This window comes from Mercurialis annua, linkage group LG1-X, assembly GCF_937616625.2.
Source record: "Mercurialis annua linkage group LG1-X, ddMerAnnu1.2, whole genome shotgun sequence".
NCBI classification, from domain to species: domain Eukaryota; kingdom Viridiplantae; phylum Streptophyta; class Magnoliopsida; order Malpighiales; family Euphorbiaceae; genus Mercurialis; species Mercurialis annua.
Genome location: NC_065570.1, coordinates 70,509,478 through 70,532,671, shown reverse-complemented (window position 1 = coordinate 70,532,671; position 23,194 = coordinate 70,509,478). Strand labels below are relative to the sequence as shown.

The 23,194-nt window shown below is 33.8% G+C and overlaps 1 protein-coding gene across 1 annotated transcript; it reads right to left on the bottom strand.

The window, feature by feature from the left end:
- Positions 1-940: 940 nt before the first annotated feature.
- LOC126680745 (transcription factor MYB56-like) lies at positions 941-2,535 on the bottom strand. The gene is made up of 2 exons (XM_050375933.2): positions 2,202-2,535; positions 941-1,871 (listed from the first exon to the last, which is right to left on the bottom strand). The coding sequence occupies exons 1-2, from the start codon at positions 2,347-2,349 to the stop codon at positions 1,144-1,146; spliced, it is 876 nt and encodes a 291-aa protein (XP_050231890.1). The 5' UTR covers positions 2,350-2,535; the 3' UTR covers positions 941-1,143.
- Between the last annotated feature and the right edge of the window lie 20,659 nt (positions 2,536-23,194).

Genomic DNA, 23,194 nt, shown 5'->3' with positions numbered 1-23,194 from the left:
ATGAGAATTTAAAAAAATATCAAATTTTCGATTCACTCGGTCAGCTCAGTTAATTTAGATATTTAAAACTTAAACCGAACCGATAATTGAAAAGTAGATTTTTTTATATTATAACCAAATCGACCGAACCTAAAATTTAACCGAATCAAACCTACCTATAGTCATTGGTTCGGTCTGTTAATTCAGCCAGCAGGTGTTTATGCTCACCCCTACCAAAAAGTCACTTTTAATTATTTTTTTTTAGTTAATTAGATCTTAAAATTTGTATTTCGAAGTCAAATAGATCACTTTAGTCAATTAGATCCCTAAATTTATATTTCAGAGTCTAATAAGTCATGCATTTGAAGTATAAAGATCATAGGTTACTTGATCTAAATTAACAGAGTTTGGGATCTAAAAATGATTTATCTGCTCCAAAACACAAATTTGGACAAATTGACTAAAAAGAATTAAAAATCACTTATCTAACCATAAAACACAAAATTTAAGGTCCCGATTAATCCTTCGTTAAAAGTTTAATGAACTCAAGAACTTACTATCCCTATACATGTTAAGGAGGTTCAAGAAGAAGCAACCAATCAGAGACTCAAGGTTTAAACTGAACCAAAGTTCAACCAAATAAATTTGAATATTCCCTACAGGTTTAGCATCCAAACTTAGACAATTTAGCATCATTGCTGTCATGCATGTTTACACAAAATGACACTAATTAATTAATTAACATAACATTCTGTTTCAGATCTGATGTTACTTCTAACTAGAAATTAAAAATAATTGTATATTAGATTAGATTTGAGGTGCATTAATTGAAATAGGACAAACAGAAGAGCTATACCTAAATCATTAAATGATGTACAAAGACAAAAATATTGCATAATATATAAGTTGAGATCAAAAACACCTAGAGAATGTTAAGTGTATGTCTCTTAAAACTCACATGTATGTCAAAATCATATGCTTATTATAAAGAATATGCATTATATATATCAGAAGGAATTATTATCGTAAAGTCTGATTAATATGACAGCTGAACTACTGCTACTTCATTTGCATGCAATCAACATTTTTCACAAGAGTGAAGCTAAATTAAACTACCATAATATTACTATATATTAATATAAATATATATATAAAAAAAGATGATCAAGAAGATATACCGACACCAAGAAAATCAATGAATGGAACCTCCTTTTGTCTGATAGATTCTTGATGATGATGATGATGATCTTGATCTTTCTTCATAATTCCATAGTTTTCATAGTCATGATCTCCAATTTTAACACACCCATAAGAATTTGGAATAACCCTATTATAATTTGGCAGTCCAAATACTGAATTCTTGTAACTTAGGGAGCATCTATAAATAGATTGATCTGAATCTTTAGGGCTTGAATCTGTCATAGTGTAAAAACTAGAATTGCTGAAATAATTATCTCTTTTCCCTTCTTTTCTTGTTAAATGATCAACTAAAGATGAATTAGAGGTAGAGGCTATTGAGAATAACCTATCTGATGAACTCGGGGTTTGAAATTCCAAGAATCTAGTAGTACTACTACTAATACTGTTTTCGAACCCGATTAAAAAATCTTGAGATCTTGTTTCTCTTGGATTAAACTCATTAGTGATACCTTGTTGATGATTTCTTTTGCAACATATCTTGGATTGTTCCCTTTGTTTTCTTGCCATGATTACATGCCAATGATTTTTCACTGCATTATCAGTTCTACCTGGAAATAATCTTGCTATTAGAGCCCATTTATTTCCATGAATACGATGAGCTGCAAGTAATCTCTCTTCTTCTTCTTCCGTAAATGGTCTTCTGTTGATTCTTGGATCTAGTTGATTAAACCACCTCAATCGGCAACTCTTCCCTGCAAAAATTCAGCAACAAAGAGTATGATCTCCCAATTTCGGACTATATTTTTTTGGTTATGAAACTTTTAAACTTTTTACAGAATAGTTGCCGACACTCAGTTTAACCTCCTATAGGCTTTTTACACTGAATTCCAACAGAAACCTCCTATTTTTATAAAAATGAAAGATCAAGAACCGAAGAAAGAGAATTTCAAGAACCTATAGCAACCTTCTCTGTCAATATCAGAAAAGAATTTTGGAAAAATCAGATACCCAAATCAAGAAAGAGAATTTTTAACTATAAAGATTCAAGTTTTGTTACTTCACCAATAAGTATCAATACAAACCTGATCTTCCTTGGAGTTTTTCTGCAATAGAATTCCAGTTTTGTGCACCATATTTTTCAACAAGTTGCTTGAGTTTCTCATCTTCAGCTGGTCGCCAATGACCTCTAGGACATGCAGTACCAGGTGCAGCTAGTTGTTCTTCCTCCATTGATGATTGAGTTTGAATATTTGATTTACCATGAAATGAAAAATACAGCTGAGATTAGTCCATAGAAAGATATATAAATGGATGAGCATTAGTAGTGGGGTTGGTTTAGTTGTTGATGGGAAGTCACTTTTGTTAAATTCACACGACACATTTAACCCTTCCATTTCATCTCTGTTTATATATATTTGTATATAACCACTGTACAAACACTGACTCTTTCTTTTTCTTGTTTTATGCTCTTATTAGCTATTTTCTTTACTTTTTCTTTTTTCTCTTCTTCATTTCAAGCCCTACATTTAATCAAACTAATATTTTACCATTTTAATTAGGGTTATATATTAGCCTTCCACCCGCCTATAATATAATCCTTTATACTTTAGTTGTTAAATATTTTTATAGTTATAATGCAATTATTATACTTTTACAAAATAGGTTATTGGCATTCAATTTATTATATTTTAATAATTTAACATTCATTTTTAAAATAACGAAAAGTACTTATGCGATTAATTCAAATCACATATTGCTAATATGGAAATCCGTTAGCCAAGTGACACTGTGGCCGTCCGTCAGCCACATACCCAAAATATGATATGAATCGATCACCTAACCTTCCGTTTTTTTAATAAATAAATATAAAGTTGTCAAAATATAAGAAATTGAGTGTCGATAACCGCTCTACAAAAATAATATGATTGAGTAAGCAAAATTGTTTAACCCAACTTTGGTCTTATGAAAGGGTTAATTGATTCTACAAATATCCAAATTTTTAAATTATTATAATCTGGTGGGTAAATATTTTTTTTTTGGTGACTAAACTTTAATTTTATTAAATTAAAAAGGATTTTGAGTTATTTATTTTTTTTGGCGACAAAATCTTTTTAATTAGTAGAGTAAAATTAAAGTTTAGTCATTAAAAATAAATAAAATAAAGTTTTGAAATCAAATTAAAATAATAAAAAAAGTGTAGGAATCAATTACCATTTACCACTGATGAAAGATCAGTTACACTATTTAGATTTTAAACTCGAGATTCCATCGATATTTTGTCGCGAAAAAGTGATGTTGAGTTCATGTTATATTCCCAACGGATTCTGTCTATATTCGAGATTCTGTCCATCACTAATTATAAATCGACAAGATTCTGTCAATATTTGGTCGCTAAGAAGTGATGTTATTTAAGTATACTCCTGCCAAATTAATCATATCCGTCTTTAAACCCGTTGGGATAATAAACAACGACACAGTAAATTAGACTGTTATTCGTAGGCTAAATTAGTGGGTGAACAGCTATCTAAAAATTGTTTCCAATATGAAGCATATTATAATGCGTTCCTTATAAAATAGGGTTAACTACAAAATTATCCCAAAAAAATTAAACTTTTAAAAATTTACTCCAAGTCTAAAAAAACTAATTTTATTTAAAAAATAAAAGAAAATTCACATTTTACATACTTATTTTTTACTATAAACATATATTTTTCATACATATTTGATACAACAAAAATACATCATTACCGATATGATATATCATACATAAAGCGAAATTTTTTAAGTGCCGAATGAAAAAATTTCAGGTACTAAATCAATTTTTTTCTAAAAGAGTGCATCTTTGAAAATGTTTGCAGTTTTTTGGTATTTTCTGTAATTTTTCCTTTAAAATAAAACAATATACTGCAACGATATTAAAATGCAATAAATCAGAACCAATATATTTCAAACAATTTAATGGTTATTATTTCTTCACTTTTGACAGTATTTATCTAACTAATCACCAATAATATTAACGGTTTGCACTAGGTTTTTTCTAGTTAAAAGAAATTATGTAATTCCTCAATCTTAAACAAATTGATCAAACTGTAAAGACCAACTACAAAAACTTAAGTTATATTGTGTTGATAAAATATGCTAGCATTGATATTGATCTTGAGGGTAGGCAGATGTGAGCATAAATTGGTCGTGGCTGACCAAACAAGCAATATTATTTGCATGCATTTAGTAAAAAAGAAATGTCAGCATCAATGTTAATTAATATTGCATTAATTGAAATTACTCTATTCAGCATTTTATTTTTCTTGTTTAGAGGTGGATCTGGATGTAATAGATAAGGCATGTATAAATTGGTGCTGAAGCAAATTCAGTTGCCTATGTCAAAGTTGTCATATTTTCCCTATCTGGGCAACAATATTTTGTGCTAATTAAGAAGCTATCACATGCGGATTCTACTGCAGCTAATTAAATAGTGATTAGAGAGTAATTCTTTTTTTAGAACTGGTTTACTCGAAGAATTTATGACGTATATATATATCTCTCTCAAAAAGAAAATGTTTAAATGTAGGAATGTTCCTGCTTTTCGACCAATTGTATGACATCCGATATGATTTTTAAATTGCAGGGTTTTAATTTTTTATTAATCAGATGGACCTATTGTGTATTACTATTAATCATTCATGAGAATATATGGTGTACCTAAGTACATTGATATAAATATTTCTGTGTATACTATTTTTATTTTTTTAAAGGCCTAATGTCTCAAAAAAACATTCCCCTTTTAATCCATTTTCAATTACATTAAACATTATAAAATCGTCAGTTATATACAAATATACACATTTGAATTTCAACTGTACTCATTATTTTTAATTTTGGACAGTTTGTTTGCTAAAAGGATGAAATTCTTCATAATAACTAAATCTAAGAGTATCATTATATTTTTTTTCATTCGAAAAAATTATAGATTTGGATTCTATTAGTTATCATTTGCGAGATTTGGAAAAACATATACAAATGGATTCAGTATAAAAGTTCAGAGATTGGGGACATTAGTAATGGCTGATTCATGAAAGCAATGTTTTATTTTAAATGTAGCAATTTTTTTTTTATTTATTCGGATTTAAATTTTTCAAAAAATTTAGTATTATTCGATCCGGTTGATATTGTATCTGTACTCATTTTTTAAAATCGTAGTCTTATGTGTGTAAATTCTATGAGCGGTGGATTTTACCACTTATTATATCAGTTGCATTTATGGATGTCTACATAATTTGCTAAGAACTTGTCCTGCATGATATGATAGTTGAGCTTAAATTTAAAATATTAGGGTTTTTTCCTTTTAATTAATGAATATGTTAATAAGAAGAAAATAAGAGCTCTAACTAATTTATTCAACTTTGTCTTTAGGGTTTAACGATCAAAATGCCGTGTAAGTACAGCATCAAGAAAAGTATGTCTAAACTGTCTATCTTTTCTAATATACTTTTGATTTCCATGCAGATGGCAAGTCAAATTAATACAAAGGTTTGAAGATAAAGATTATGAGCTCTAAATCAAAACATAAGACAAAGAAAAGAATAAAAATACCGAGTCAAAAAAATGTTAGAAACTTCTCTCTGTCAAGATCCTGAAAGTTCTGCCAATGTCGATCCCAACGGATCAACCAAAAAGGTTAAGATCCGTTCCGATGACGACAACTCTATCATGATTGAAGAGTCTGCCATGGAAGTGGAAGATAGCCCAAGCAACCCCTCAGATCTCAGTCCTAGCACTAAGGTTTCTTTCAAAGACAACCTGATTAACTCGGACAGAACCTCTTTACATGAACAATGTGAAGAAGGAACTGACTTCAGTTTGTCTGATGAAGACGTCGAATTTGGAGACGATAAAGGCATCCCGATGATCAACTTTTCCGACAAGGTTCATAACTTCATTGCCCAAAATATGAAATTCTGTGTGATTATTCGTCTTCTAGGAAAAAACATAGGGTATCGTACGCTCTATGGCCGTCTCATGAAACTATGGAAACCTAAAAGCCATCCTAGCCTCGTTGATTTGGACAACAATTTTTTCTTGGTTCGTTTCTACTCCATGGATGATTACATCAGTGCGGTATCTGGTGGCCCCTGGGTTATATTTGGACATTACTTAACCGTCCAGCCGTGGAGTCCGTCCTTCTCCCCAGATAACACCACTGCTGCTTCAGTCATGGCTTGGATTAGGTTTCCTGGATTACCTATTCATTACTATCACAACCACATTCTTAAAGCTATAGCTAAAACCATTGGCAATGTGATACGTATTGATTATAATACTGAAGCTCAGGAGCGTGGTAAATTCGCCCGCCTAGCCATAAATCTCGACCTTACGAAACCTCTGATATCCACGATTATTATTGACGGACGTACTCAGAGAGTCGAATACGAAGGCCTCCCAATTATTTGTTTCGATTGTGGAAGATATGGTCACAGAGAGAACTACTGTCCTTACAAAACCCCTGTTGAAAGCAACACCAACCATGAGATGGCTGTTCCGGCTAGCAGTGGTCAGAATCTGACGACTAGGGAGGAAGATGCCCGTTTTGGACCCTGGATGCAAGTCAACAGTCGAAGAAGGAAGGTTGACAATAATGGCAATAATCAAGCTCTTAACAGCAAGATATCCTCTGGCTCAAGGTTTGATTCTATCGCTGATTTAGAGGAGAGAGTTCAGGATCTCTCTTTTAAAAATGGCAAGAAGGATATTCCTGTTTCCATACCTCCAACAGTCAACAATTTTAGCCCTAAAAAAAATACTACCAAAACTCAAGAAAGACCTTTTAATGACAAGGCTAAAAATAAATCGCCTATTACCAATGTAACCACAAATAATCTTATGCTCGACCTGCCCATGCATTCTCATGCAGAAGATGTCGTACCTGCTGATGCTTCTCAAAATGTCACCAAAGCTTCTACTAGCTCTTCCTCTCCTCTCCTCCCCTGCAGCACCTCTTTGGACCCAAGCAAACATTCCGCTGTCTCTCTTTCCGTTCCTCCAGAGACCGGTGCCGTTCAATCTCTCTCGTTATCCAAGACTTTGAGAGACAAATTCAATGCCAGAAATATTGAAAAACCTCCTAATCATTGGAAAGTCAAAATTAACAAAAACTCCAAAGGTAGCGTCAAAGTGAAAAAGAGGAAGGAAACTAATCTCCCTCCTAATTCATCCTTCAATGACCTGATATTGGAGATGAGTAATTCAGCCCCAAACAACATTTCAGAACTCATTGGTACTGCTCCTGTCAGCAACGCTGTCAACGATTCTCACGTTATGACCGACCACATCTCCATTTAATGGTGGTTTGCTTCTTTTCCTTCCTTTTTCTTTTGTTATTTATGAATTTTAACATCTTCATATGGAACTGCCAAGGGGCAGCTAAAAATAATTTTTTACGCACGTTTAAATCTTTCCGTGACTGTTATAACCCTTCACTTGCTGTTTTAGTTGAGCCTAGAATTTCAGGTTTGAAAGCGGACAAGATCATCAAACGCTCTGGTTTCGATTTCTCCCATCGTGTAGAAGCTAGAGGTTTCTCCGGCGGAATTTGGCTCCTTTGGAAAAATGATATCCATGTTTCTGTCATTGTCAACCACCAGCAATTCATTCACACTAAAATTACTTATGGTGCTAGCAGCGAGCAGTTCCTCTTTACTGCTGTTTATGGTTGCCCCCAACCCCCTGGCCGCCGTGCTCTCTGGAACAACCTCTCTGCTCTCAGCATTAATAATAATGCTCCTTGGCTTCTTGCCGGCGACTTTAATGCCATTTTGAATTCTAATGACAGAAAGGGAGGTGGTCATCTCAGAAGTCTAGGTTGCCCTCATTTCAATGATTTTGTGGATTTTACATCCCTTACTCAACTTGACTTTGTCGGCCCTGCTTTCACTTGGAGAAGGGGGAGCCTTTTCCAAAGACTTGATAGAGCCTTATGTAATGAAAATTGGTTCAAGAGTTTTCCTAATGCTATCACCCATCATCTTCCGAGAATCAATTCCGACCACAGACCCATTCTCTTGAAGCTTAATATTCTGAAGCATTTTGATCAGAGCAGCAAGCCTTTTCGTTTCCTCGCCCCTTGGATCACTCATCAAGATTTTAAACAAGTTGTTACTAATGTTTGGAATAGTAATAACTCTTTCCATGATAATGTGCTCCATTTTACTGACAGCATCCGCAATTGGAACACTAATGTTTACAGAAGCGTTTTCAAGCAAAAGAAGCACCTTATGGCTAGAATCTCTGGGATCGAAAAATATTTGGAGTCTCGTCCTTCTCAGTTTCTCTCAAATCTGGAATCTCAACTCCAAAATGATCTCGCGGATGTCCTTTTAAGAGAAGAAGCTCTCTGGCTTCAGAAATCCAGGTGCGACTGGATTATGTTCGGGGATAGAAACACCTCTTACTTCCATGCCAAATCTATTACGAGGAGGAAGAAAAATTTTGTTTCTATGCTCAAGGACTCTGATGGAATCTGGCGTAATGATGAGACCTTTCTTCGCAACCTTGCTGTTTCGTTCTATATTAAGTTATACACTGAAGATGTTACTATCAGACCTACCTATGCGCACCGAGGGTTCTTTCCTCTCATTAACGAAGATTTGTTCAGTGATCTCAAGAAAGATATCTCTAAAGAGGACATTCATCGTGCTCTTTTCCAAATGATGCCCTGGAAGTCGCCGGGTGTTGATGGCATTCCTGCTGGTTTCTACCAAAACCAATGGCCTGTGGTGGGTTCAAGTGTTTGCAATTTAATTCAGGGAATTTTCCAAAGCGGAGAGATGGACATCGAGCTGAACAAAACCCTTATATCTCTGATTCCCAAAGCTACCAAGCCGGAAAGCATCAAGGATTTTAGGCCTATAAGCTTGTGTACAGTTATGTACAAACTGGTTACTAAAATCATAACCAACAAGTTAAAGCCAGTTATGCCGCACATCATTAATCCTATGCAAGTCAGTTTTATTGAGGGTCGCAACATCACTGATAATATCATTATAGCTCAGGAAGTTATTCACTCCATGAGAATCAAGAAAGGAAAAAAAGGGTGGTTTGCAATTAAAGTTGACCTCGAGAAAGCCTTCGACAGGTTGAATTGGAATTTCATTGAAGACACCCTTATTGATGCCCGGATTCCTATCAATCTTATTAAGCTAATCATGCACTGTGTCTCCACTTCCCACATGAATCTTTTGTGGAACGGTTCTGTTTCTGAGGAGTTCAAACCCACAAGAGGCATCCGTCAGGGGGATCCTCTCTCTCCCTACATTTTTGTTTTATGCATGGAACGCCTTTCTCATCGAATCTGTTCTGCAGTTCATAACGGAGATTGGTCGCCCATTAAATTAAGTAGAAACGGCCCTGACTTATCCCATCTTTTTTTTGCAGATGATTTGATCCTCTTTGGCCAAGCGACGGAAGCGCAAGCTCAAACTGTCAACGCTGTTCTGGATGAATTTTCGCTTAGCTCCGGCCTTCGTGTTAGCCTGAACAAAACCCAGATTTTTTTCTCCACAAACGTGGAACCTCAAAAAGCTGATCACATCAGCAACCTTCTTGGCTTTCAAAAAGCGAACAATTTAGGGAAGTACTTGGGTGTTCCCTTGCTTCACTCCCGAGTTAGCAAAGAGACTTACGCTTTTATTATCGACAAAATCAAGCATAAGCTTTCTGGCTGGAACGCAAGTCTTTTATCTTTGGCGGGCAGGTTAACGTTAGCAAAATCTGTCTTGACAGCCATTCCGGGCTATACTATGCAAACCACTGCTCTTCCTAAGGGTCTCTGCGACCAAATTGACCGCTTGGTCCGTAATTTTATTTGGGGTAATCAAAATGGAAGCCACAAACCAAGTCCTGTTAATTGGCAAGTGATGTGTTCTCCTTGCAACAATGGCGGAGGTGGCATTCTGTCACGACCCATTTTCATGAATCGTGACCGGCGCTAGGGTATGGGTATGGTTGTACCAAAACCCGTAGCTAGCCTCGCGGATAACCAACTTATATCATTTAAAACAATGTACCTGCAGCAAAACCACATGCTCGGGGGCAACCGAGACTTCAGCCTAGTCTAGCAGTACAATAAGCAACATATATTTAAAGTATACTTATCTGAAATTATAACTCCAACAGTATGGCAATATAATATAAATACCATAAATACTGTAATCATGCCAAAAGCGATAAAGTAATCACCAACAATCAACAGTCTAAAAATATAATAAAAGACTAATCATAAATAATCTAATACTACTACTACTGCGGTCTAAGAGTTTAAAACAATTCGACTCTTTTATTCTGAAAATAAAATAAGGAACCTCCGAGAATGAAGAAACGGAGATCAACCAACGCTCAAATCATAAACCTAGAAAATTTGGGAAAACAACGGGGTCAGATTTACTGAGTAGAGTTTATATAACCATTTACATTTATTAAGTTAAAAACCTTTAAAACGTTTAATAAAACATTTTCATTATGGATTATCAATGAAACCCTAAACCACAATTCTAAATCCATTGTCGTGTCGGTGAGACGTATCTCAATAACCGATCCCCGACTAACACTTAATAAATAGTGAGCCCAGGAGACGTATCTTCCACCGGTGCCCTCACTAAGGTGAGACGTATCTCAAACCTACCTCAATACCATAATCATTACCGGTGCGCACGCAGTCCCGATGATGCCCATCGAGTAGCACGTTCCAAATCAAATCCACAATGCCGAAAACAGTTCAAAAGCTGCTTATACATATATATATATATATATATATATATACAAAATAATACATTTGCTTAATAAAGAGGTAAATAGAGATATAAACTCACTGCTTGCTATTCCACGTGAAACTTGACAAGCAATCTAACTCTGGTTCGCCTTTGAGGTACGAACAGTCGACGGGTCTAAATAAAATATTAAAATCATAATTAAAATCAGACCCTAACTCTAGAGAGTACTAGACACCACATAGGACTAGCACAACACAATACCAGGCCACATTTAATAAACACTTGTATTAAATGCATTCCAAATATAACTAAAGTTATAGAGTACAAATCATATAAACATATTAAAATGATTCGAGTAATTTATTAAACAACTTAATTTAACCCAAGTTAAAATTCATATCAGTGAGTCAGCCGAGTTATTTAAAACTACCAAGCTTCTTCCCACTTGTCGGGCGACCACAGTCTAACCCAAAATAAAACTTATTAAATTTATAAACCCGAGTTTATAGATTTAAAATAATTTAATAAAATAATTATCCATCTTAAAGTAGAATTCAATATCTTGCAATTTAAGTAACCTAAGTTACAAACCAAAACTTACTTAAATAAATTTTAAAAATGTTCAAGGGCTAAATTGTAATTTAGCCAATTTGGCACACGGAGCCAAAAAAATTAATAAATCATAATTACCCAAGTAATTATACAAAAATAGGTTAAAATATAATTATCGTTTTCCGATTAAAATAATCAAAACCAATTTTAAATTATAATTGAATTATCAACATTTTTTTTTATTTATAAAATAATGTTAACAAATAGCAATTTAGAAATCAAAACGATAATGTAAGGTTCGGTTTTAAAACCGGTGATTAAACAATATAATACCCTTTAAATATCCAATAGCATTTAAGAAATTAAAAATCCAAAATGAACCAAAAGCCATAATAACATTTAATAATCAATTGACCATGATAACAATGAAACGTAACAATCACTCAAAAGAGAAAGATGGCCACAAACTTTAACCCTATAACATTTTGAGTTCAGAAGAATGCCACTGCCGCCATTAATCTTCTTAACCAAAAGCAACAAACCAAAGCAATAAGAAAATCAATAATTCATAACCAGGGTATCTAATAACATTCTCATCCTTTACCAAAATTCATGAACAGAAACCAAATAAAATTCTTAAGCAAAGAAACAAAACAGGTATGAACAAATATATAGCAAAACACAAACTGCCATGGCCTAAACAATGAGCAGAAGTTTCACGCGATAAACCATGGCCAAAGAAACAAATTCTGAACTCAAGTAAACAAGCAACTCAAATAACTAACATTCAAACTCAAGAGAATGAATCAAGGATTCACAAAAAAACAGCCCTAGCAATTACAAACCATCGGCAAAAAGAGCAAGAAATAGTAGCCACATAAACATTCAAAAACGATAAAACGACGGCGTGTATAACGGAGAGAATAACATACCGAAATACGATCTCAACGTTTAGAATCGTAGAGAGTACTGCGAGCTTCAGTTGAGACGAGAAAGATCTCAAAACGATGTGAGAATGACTTGGAACGATGATTTTCAGAGAATTTTGATGAAGGGAGTGACGGCTAGGGTTGATGTGAATGAGAGGAAGAAAATTAGGTTAAAAATGTTTAGAACGAGCTTAAATAGGCAAGGAATACGCAGCTTGCAGAAAATAAATAAGGTCTCAAAATGGGATAAAATAATAGCCAAGAATATGGACTAAGAGGCAAGCTGGTCTCGTTTAGACCTGTTGCCAAAATAGCATGGTCTCGCTAACCAAATTTTGGTTGAACCAAAAATTTGGTTGGTCTAAAACAAACCCAACGCGAATCGAATCACTACTCGAATCACGAATCCGCAAACGACTTTAAAATTAGACCGGAAGCTCATCGAAAAAAAAGCCAAAAATATTTGGGATATTACATTCTCACCAACTTATAAAAAAAATTCGTCCTCGAATTGAAAAACAAATCAAAATTAAATAAAATCAGAAACATGGCGCACCAAAAACCACTCCTAACACATAAAATACGGATCAACGCATCCCCAAACAGAACGGAAGGAAACAACAACGCATAACAATTTTTTTTTTTAAAAAACCGCTCAACGGCCGAGTGACAACTCAATGGAAAAACAAAACACCGCATAAGTCAACCTATGCAAAACACAACCGCAATCTCAACAGATTAAACAAATCTCACTAAAAGAAAAAAAAAATCCTACCACAACAAAATTCGAGGAAAGTCAAAATGAATCAAAAACGTAAATCAGCCGAAAACATGTCGAAAATAATCTGATCAAAAACCTGAATGATCACCACACGTATAGGCGAAAAATTCTGAATCTAACAGTTCGGTACCTCAACAACTCCTTGAGAACAACACGTGTGAACGAAATAAGAAAAAACTTTCCAACCAAGAATCACCTACACGATTAACAAGGAAGACACCCAGAATCATCCAGGTCGAGTATTAATGACCACTAGGGCAACACTAAAAATGTAAGAATGATCCCAAAACTTAACATGCAATCTTACAAAACCAACTTCATAGTTACAACTGGAACACTTAGAAGTTCAACAAAACGGACAACCAAACTGATTATTTATCCTGGTAAAATCTACCCTCAAAACACATGAGCTATAAACTAAAAACGTGTTAAAACTCATCTGGAAGAAAACCCCTTTCGTTAGAAAAAAGGAATTAAGTTTAAAAAAACTTACTATCAAAAAAAAAAAAAGGGAGGGTTGGGATCTCCACATTGATTCTTTCGTTTTTCGCGATTTTTTTTTTTTTTGAACCGTATGCATCAAAAGGTGCGCGTATGGTTCCTGGAGAATAGTATTTTATCTTAATCAACCGACTTTATCGAGAAAGATTACTTTTTTTTTAGGACAAGATGTTGATAGTGAGATCTCGAATCAACTTATTGGTCTTATGGTATATCTTAGTATAGAGAGCGAGACAAAAGATTTGTATTTGTTTATAAACTCTCCTGGCGGATGGGTAATACCCAATCAACTAAAACCAACTTGATAATATTATCAACTCTGCGAACAAAGACGCAAGAAAAACACATATCGCAATTCCAAGGAGTACATAACTTAAACTTTTGATAACAATCCTCTAAATTGATAAACGCATTGCTTCCAAGTTAACTAGCAAATCCCAAAAAAAAAAAAAAAATCTATCAATGCCTCTATAACCTCGTATTCAACGAGAGATCATTTAGATCGAAACACACTTAATCAGTTCATTATCTATGCTCAAACAAAAAATTTATGGGAAATAATTTTCCGCAAACATAACAATTTTCCGCAAACGTAAAATATCATTTAACAAAATTATGCATATTTAATTAAAATAATTAACCTTTCAAGTTCTATTTCATTTTCAAACCGAAAAAAATGAAATTTGTTGGAAAACCCTTTAGTTTGTAAATGCACCAACGTAGTTAAACACTCTCATTTTAAATTTACTTCTGAACATTACTCTGAAATTAAATACCTCGACTTATAAAATCGTTCAATTAGAAAAAAAAAATCTTAATATCCACTTTTAAATCAAAACTGACAAAATTTCATCACTTCCTCAAAAAGGTAAAATTTTGTAAATAAAAATCCCTTTGCTTATGAAATAATTTTATAAAGGTATATCAACACACATTTCTTTTTGAACAGAAATGAAATCTGTAAAAATAAAATTTTTTTAAATTTTTTTTTTTAAACTAAACACACTCGTAGAGCATAACCAAGTTTCTTAAACCAATAATCCTCAATTCATAAACCGTAAGCTCACACAATCTTTCCAATCCGAATTAAAATATATTACCAAACTTAACACAATTATACCTCGAGTGAAACCTTATAAATATAGGTATCCTTTACGAAACGCGGATACTCCAATAAAAAGACCCTTACAATGCAATCGTCCTTAAATCACCACCGTCATCACAGAGTATTTGTCTAAACACTATCCGGATAAAAATTTCAAAACCGTTTGAAATTTACCAACTCTTTAAACAAAATTTTTTCACAATATAACTCGCGAGTTTTTTTTTTTTTTTTTTTTTTTTTAACAAAATATTTTTCTCAAAAACCTTACTGATGAATTTTTTTTTTACATAATTATGCACCAGGGTGATGACAGCTCTCATCCCCAAAGAGTTGCATTCAACCCTAAACATTTAATGTCTGTGATGCATGTACTAAATGCATGTATCAATTTCTTTCTCTTTAATTAGTGAACATACTTAATGGTCAATGCAGTTTCCTATTCGTGACATTCAAAATGCATGATCATGACATGTCTGGGCACAATTACGTGATAAATACATTTCAATCACTATAACAAGTTAACATTTGAAATCAATTTTCCTTCAAATTATTTACTAGACATCACACTCTGTGAGACGTGCGCTCATCCATCTAGTAGCCCACCGATTTGAATCGTCATTAACGAAATAACCCAATTCAACAACGTAACTAAAATTTTCCTAATAAAAGAATTTCGCCTCAAATCAAAATTAAACCCAAAGGAAAATCATACAACACGACCGCCTTTACAACTACACCATCAGTTTCGTTATTTCACCGATCTACCTGATGTAAACACCAGTGTACTACTACACTAATCAACCTCGAGTCACCATTTCCACATTCTTTTCCAGAATGCCCAAAAGTCAAAAATTTCGATACTCCAAATTACATACAACAAATCCGATCTAAAAATACATAACGCTCGAAGCTCAACGCACGAGGCAACACCCACGAGTAGAATTATTCCACCAGTGTTGAGTAATATTAACTCACAACACCATCCTCAGACTTCGGTAGATTCTCATACAGAATCCACTAACAGCTTAAAGAGTCGTTCCTCAAATTCCTCTAATACTAATCCCAACATCTCAATTTCCGAAGTTCAAAAGTTAGTTCCGGCATATCCAATTATAACATCTAAAATAATTGCAGGGTCTAAACAAAGGTTCGAATCGCACATCGGCACCAACGCCAAGGTTATGCCAAAAACAAATAATGAGAAATGTCGTCACGTGATACTAACACGAAGAGGCAAAACGAAAACAATAATTACATGGCATAACTTAAACAAATGTGCGAAGTGCACTAAGAACAACAACCCAACAGTTTAAGATTATTACAAAACCGAGAACCACTCAATCATGTCTTAACCCGCATTTAACCCAAACATATTGCCATGAAACAAATCATTATAATGATAGGTAAACAACTTAACACGAAATAATTGAGCATGTAAGATCTTATCTGATAAGCAATTTTTACCGACATGGCAACAACTCAAACAACCTAAAAATGATTAAAATATTACATCCTGAATTAACATGTTCAAAACAAAACAAAACAAAATCAGATCAAAACATATCCTGGTATAGATAAAAAGTACACGTTAAAATTCATTTCAAATATATAATCAACAAAATAGATTTTGAGTTCATGTCGAGTTCCACAGTTTAAAAATCATTTTTCAGAAACCTCTTTTATAAAAAAGTTGATTAAATTTCACAAACGCCTCAATTTATAAACCATAGGGTTAGCCGAATAATTACTACTTCCAAGATCAACTCAAAATTTAGGTGAGTCAAGTCAGACCCACAACCACAATTTTCAAAATGTACTCAAAGTATTTTCAAATCTGGAAAAAAACAATTTAAAACAAATCTCAATCTTTTAAAATAGGAATCTCGACGACACCAACTTAACAACGTCAAAGTCATCACCCAAGTGAGAAATCAATAAAGTTTAAATAACATTTCCAAAACACATACTTCGGCCAAAATAGTAAACCAAGCATATACGACCAATAACACTGAAGTGTCGATAAACCACCAAACGGTAAAATTTTAAAACTAACTTTAAATCGTTAAAACAGTACACCTTTCAAAATAAATAAAATTATCTTGAAAATAATCGTTTCGAAACACCAAGCCAAACATAAAATCTACATTTTTAAATATAAGAAATTTATTTTACTTCGAAAGAACAACCCTTTTGTAATCATCTGTCAGTGTAAAATTTTGAAATACAAGAAATTCATTTTACTAGCGAAGTAATGAAAATCATATATTTAGGGTATCGTGTCCAGGCTACCTATCCGACTTTTATGTTAGAACACCAGTCAGACAAAAAAATAATTTTTTTTTTTGCAATATAAAACCAATACGTGGCCAACAAAGTAAAACAACAAAACATGATAAAAGATTTAATGACCATTTACACAAAAAACAAGGCCAAAGCCTAACAAAATATTATTTTTAATAATCCATGTTCTCGGCTAAAGCCGAAACTACTCACCAAATAACCCAACGCTATTAAAATCATTAAAGGCATAAAAGTCAAAGATTTTCATCCAATGAAACAAAACATCAACATGATAAGGCAAACAACATCATACCCAAGTATGAATTTATGAAAATTTCCAACATAAGATTTTCCGAGAAATCATAAGCAATTAAAAATCACCCAAGTCAAATAACATTTACCACATAAAATTTAGCATCAGATCAAATATCACACGACTGACTCGACACAATCTTATAGGTGTAGGCAGAATGTTTTAAAAACAAAAGATGACGTTTCAAAAGACAAAACTTGAATCCTAATTCCGCAGTAGATCCTATGACACAACAGTAACACTTCACATGCCTTAAAGCGATAAACACGTAACATGCAAAAAAAAAAAATTGGCCTTAGTTCGAAACTAAAGCTCTGATACCAACTTTGTCACGACCCATTTTCATGAATCGTGACCGGCGCTAGGGTATGGGTATGGTTGTACCAAAACCCGTAGCTAGCCTCGCGGATAACCAACTTATATCATTTAAAACAATGTACCTGCAGCAAAACCACATGCTCGGGGGCAACCGAGACTTCAGCCTAGTCTAGCAGTACAATAAGCAACATATATTTAAAGTATACTTATCTGAAATTATAACTCCAACAGTATGGCAATATAATATAAATACCATAAATACTGTAATCATGCCAAAAGCGATAAAGTAATCACCAACAATCAACAGTCTAAAAATATAATAAAAGACTAATCATAAATAATCTAATACTACTACTACTGCGGTCTAAGAGTTTAAAACAATTCGACTCTTTTATTCTGAAAATAAAATAAGGAACCTCCGAGAATGAAGAAACGGAGATCAACCAACGCTCAAATCATAAACCTAGAAAATTTGGGAAAACAACGGGGTCAGATTTACTGAGTAGAGTTTATATAACCATTTACATTTATTAAGTTAAAAACCTTTAAAACGTTTAATAAAACATTTTCATTATGGATTATCAATGAAACCCTAAACCACAATTCTAAATCCATTGTCGTGTCGGTGAGACGTATCTCAATAACCGATCCCCGACTAACACTTAATAAATAGTGAGCCCAGGAGACGTATCTTCCACCGGTGCCCTCACTAAGGTGAGACGTATCTCAAACCTACCTCAATACCATAATCATTACCGGTGCGCACGCAGTCCCGATGATGCCCATCGAGTAGCACGTTCCAAATCAAATCCACAATGCCGAAAACAGTTCAAAAGCTGCTTATACATATATATATATATATATATATATATATATATATATATATATATACAAAATAATACATTTGCTTAATAAAGAGGTAAATAGAGATATAAACTCACTGCTTGCTATTCCACGTGAAACTTGACAAGCAATCTAACTCTGGTTCGCCTTTGAGGTACGAACAGTCGACGGGTCTAAATAAAATATTAAAATCATAATTAAAATCAGACCCTAACTCTAGAGAGTACTAGACACCACATAGGACTAGCACAACACAATACCAGGCCACATTTAATAAACACTTGTATTAAATGCATTCCAAATATAACTAAAGTTATAGAGTACAAATCATATAAACATATTAAAATGATTCGAGTAATTTATTAAACAACTTAATTTAACCCAAGTTAAAATTCATATCAGTGAGTCAGCCGAGTTATTTAAAACTACCAAGCTTCTTCCCACTTGTCGGGCGACCACAGTCTAACCCAAAATAAAACTTATTAAATTTATAAACCCGAGTTTATAGATTTAAAATAATTTAATAAAATAATTATCCATCTTAAAGTAGAATTCAATATCTTGCAATTTAAGTAACCTAAGTTACAAACCAAAACTTACTTAAATAAATTTTAAAAATGTTCAAGGGCTAAATTGTAATTTAGCCAATTTGGCACACGGAGCCAAAAAAATTAATAAATCATAATTACCCAAGTAATTATACAAAAATAGGTTAAAATATAATTATCGTTTTCCGATTAAAATAATCAAAACCAATTTTAAATTATAATTGAATTATCAACATTTTTTTTTATTTATAAAATAATGTTAACAAATAGCAATTTAGAAATCAAAACGATAATGTAAGGTTCGGTTTTAAAACCGGTGATTAAACAATATAATACCCTTTAAATATCCAATAGCATTTAAGAAATTAAAAATCCAAAATGAACCAAAAGCCATAATAACATTTAATAATCAATTGACCATGATAACAATGAAACGTAACAATCACTCAAAAGAGAAAGATGGCCACAAACTTTAACCCTATAACATTTTGAGTTCAGAAGAATGCCACTGCCGCCATTAATCTTCTTAACCAAAAGCAACAAACCAAAGCAATAAGAAAATCAATAATTCATAACCAGGGTATCTAATAACATTCTCATCCTTTACCAAAATTCATGAACAGAAACCAAATAAAATTCTTAAGCAAAGAAACAAAACAGGTATGAACAAATATATAGCAAAACACAAACTGCCATGGCCTAAACAATGAGCAGAAGTTTCACGCGATAAACCATGGCCAAAGAAACAAATTCTGAACTCAAGTAAACAAGCAACTCAAATAACTAACATTCAAACTCAAGAGAATGAATCAAGGATTCACAAAAAAACAGCCCTAGCAATTACAAACCATCGGCAAAAAGAGCAAGAAATAGTAGCCACATAAACATTCAAAAACGATAAAACGACGGCGTGTATAACGGAGAGAATAACATACCGAAATACGATCTCAACGTTTAGAATCGTAGAGAGTACTGCGAGCTTCAGTTGAGACGAGAAAGATCTCAAAACGATGTGAGAATGACTTGGAACGATGATTTTCAGAGAATTTTGATGAAGGGAGTGACGGCTAGGGTTGATGTGAATGAGAGGAAGAAAATTAGGTTAAAAATGTTTAGAACGAGCTTAAATAGGCAAGGAATACGCAGCTCGCAGAAAATAAATAAGGTCTCAAAATGGGATAAAATAATAGCCAAGAATATGGACTAAGAGGCAAGCTGGTCTCGTTTAGACCTGTTGCCAAAATAGCATGGTCTCGCTAACCAAATTTTGGTTGAACCAAAAATTTGGTTGGTCTAAAACAAACCCAACGCGAATCGAATCACTACTCGAATCACGAATCCGCAAACGACTTTAAAATTAGACCGGAAGCTCATCGAAAAAAAAACCAAAAATATTTGGGATATTACACATTCAGAATATTAAAAATCAAAATAATGCCTTTTTGATGAAGCTCGGATTTCATGTCATCACCAAACCGGATCTCCTTTGGGTTCAAGTGGTTAGAAATAAATATGGGTGGTTGAATAACAGCAAGCCAAGCAAAATAACGGGCTCCTGCTCCGTTTTGTGGAGGAACCTGCACCACCTTTGGCAAAATATTGCGCTTGGCACTCATTGTGCTCTTGGAGATGGCTGTACTATTAATTTCTGGACTGACAACTGGCTTGCTGATCTGGGTCCATTAAAATTATTTGCTCTTTCCCCGTTGCAGGATAACATTCTTATTATGAAGGTGGCGGATCTCACTATTAATGGTGCTTGGAACTGGAATCTTCTTGCCAACATCCTCCCTTCTTCGGTCCTTCTCTATATTGCTGCTGCCCGCCCTCCTACTGCTTCTGCAGGCCCAGATCAGATCTATTGGGGTCTTTCAAGAAACGGAGAATTCAGCGTTAATTCTGCGTACAAAATGCAAGAGACCAACTTTTGTGAAGGTGATCAAGTTAAATGGAGGAACATATGGCAATGGCCTGGTACCCCCAGAGTTAGAACCTTGCTTTGGTTAGCTGCCAAACACAAGTTGATGACTAACTCAGAACGTTGTCGAAGACATATGTCCGTCGATGCTACATGTAACCTCTGTGGATTCCACTCTGAAGACACCGACCATGTTTTAAGACATTGCGTCTTTGCTAGGGAAGTTTGGCGTAAACTTCATCTCATTAATGAGTTTAACCTTAATAATGACTTTTTCACTTCTGCTTTTGATGATTGGCTTTTCAAAAACTTGCAGGTTCAATACCGTGGAAGCTCAAGAAATGGCCCTTGGTCTGTTATGTTTGGTCTATCCTGTTGGAGTCTGTGGCTTCACCGTAACAACCTCGTGTTTAAAGACGAGAGATGCAGCTCGGATTCGGTGGTTCAGGAGATTATTCGCTTAGCCAATTATACCATCCAAGCTCAACGTTTTTCCGTCCTCGCCAACCCAGGCTTGGGTCATAAAAAGGAACTTCTGATTGGATGGAACCAGCCCCCTCCTCAAGTCTTTAAAATTAATACTGACGGGGCTGTTCGTTTGCCGAATAACATGGCCGCTTCTGGAGGTGTAGCTCGTGATAACGCAGGCTGCTGGAAGTTCGGATTTAGCAGATACATCGGGTGCTGTTCTGTTCTTCAGGCAGAGCTATGGGGCGCGCTAGATGGGCTTGACATCGCTTGGAACAAAGGCTATAGGAACGTAATTCTTGAAATGGACAGCAAGCTTGCTGTCGACGCTCTCACCAAGGACAGATCTCCAACAAATGCTAACTCAAACCTTCTGAATGCTATCCGAAATATCTTGGCTCAAGACTGGATAGTGCACATCTGTCACATTCATCGGGAAGGAAATCGTACTGCGGATTGCATGGCTAGCATTGGCTTCCGACATGGAGTTGGTCTAGTTACCCACAACACTATGCCCCAGGAAGTTATTCATTGCTTTATAGATGATTTAGCGGGTGTCTCTGTGCCCCGTATGTGTAGATCGCTCTAGCTTTCTTATGGCCTTGGCCTGTCTCCTCTTTCAAAAAAAAAAAAAAGATTATGAGCTCTAATCATTATTTAATTACAATTTATGTTCTTAATCTTAACTGATTAAGATTTTATACCCCACGAAATCAAACACTTGAAAGCCCATCTAAATATAACCAATCTTTTCACATCATAAAGCATATATCAAGTAAACTATACATGAAGAATTGTGGGTATTAAATCAGTATCTAATTACAATTGGTGATCTGCCAATTCATAAGGTCCATCTTACAACTTTCTATAATTTTTCCATTTTTCTTTTTCTCTTTCTCTTTCATTAGAAAGGAGAAAAATATAAAGTCTTAAATTCTACATAATTATGATATTGTGCCACTAAACTATTTATATGAATTATATTTCGAGATAATTACTATTACTCCCGAGTAGGGGCGGACCTAAAAAGAGCATAGGGTGAGCAATTGACCGCCTTATTATTTATAATCTTCAGAAAAATATGAATATATAAATTAATACTATAGTTTTTTTGTCTTAAAATTTAAAGCATTGCCCACCTTAAATTTTATATTTTGTCAATTTTATTCATCTTATAAACATTTGTCACAATTTTGCCCACCTTATAAAATATTTCTGGATCCGCCACTGCTCCCGAGTTTATATCATAATTAGTAGTGCATAATTTTTTATTTTCTTTTAAAAAATTATGTCTTGATGTTTAAGTTAATTTAACTAATTTTTTTCATTCGTTAAATAATGATGCCATCAAATGACTTAATTATTACAATTAAAGTTTATTTTAGTCCCTCAAACTATTTTTAGTTAAAATTAGTTTGAAATTAAAAATAATTGTTTTATACAACTTAGCCCCTCAATTTATTTTTAATATAGATTATCTAAAATTATTTTTAAATTATCGAATTATTGTTATTGTGTATTTTTAATTTTTATGATAAATAAAAATTGTTTATTTATGTTTTTTTATAAATTATATACTTAATAATATATACTCTCTCCGTTCCGGAAAAAATAAAAAAAATTAGCTATTTTTTAATCCCACAAAGAAATATAGACTAAATATAAAATTATAAAAATAGTCCTAAAAATTGAGAATAACAAACATAAATTTGGAGTGTTTTGGTTTAAAATCAAATACTACATTTCTTATTCAATTAA

Coding starts and splice junctions, on each gene's coding strand:
- LOC126680745 (XM_050375933.2), bottom strand. CDS start 2,349: ATGGAGGAAGAACAACTAGCTGCACCTGGTACTGCATGTCCTAGAGGT. Junction 1,872..2,201: donor AAAACTCCAAGGAAGATCAG/GTTTGTATTGAT, acceptor GAATTTTTGCAG/GGAAGAGTTGCCGATTGAGG.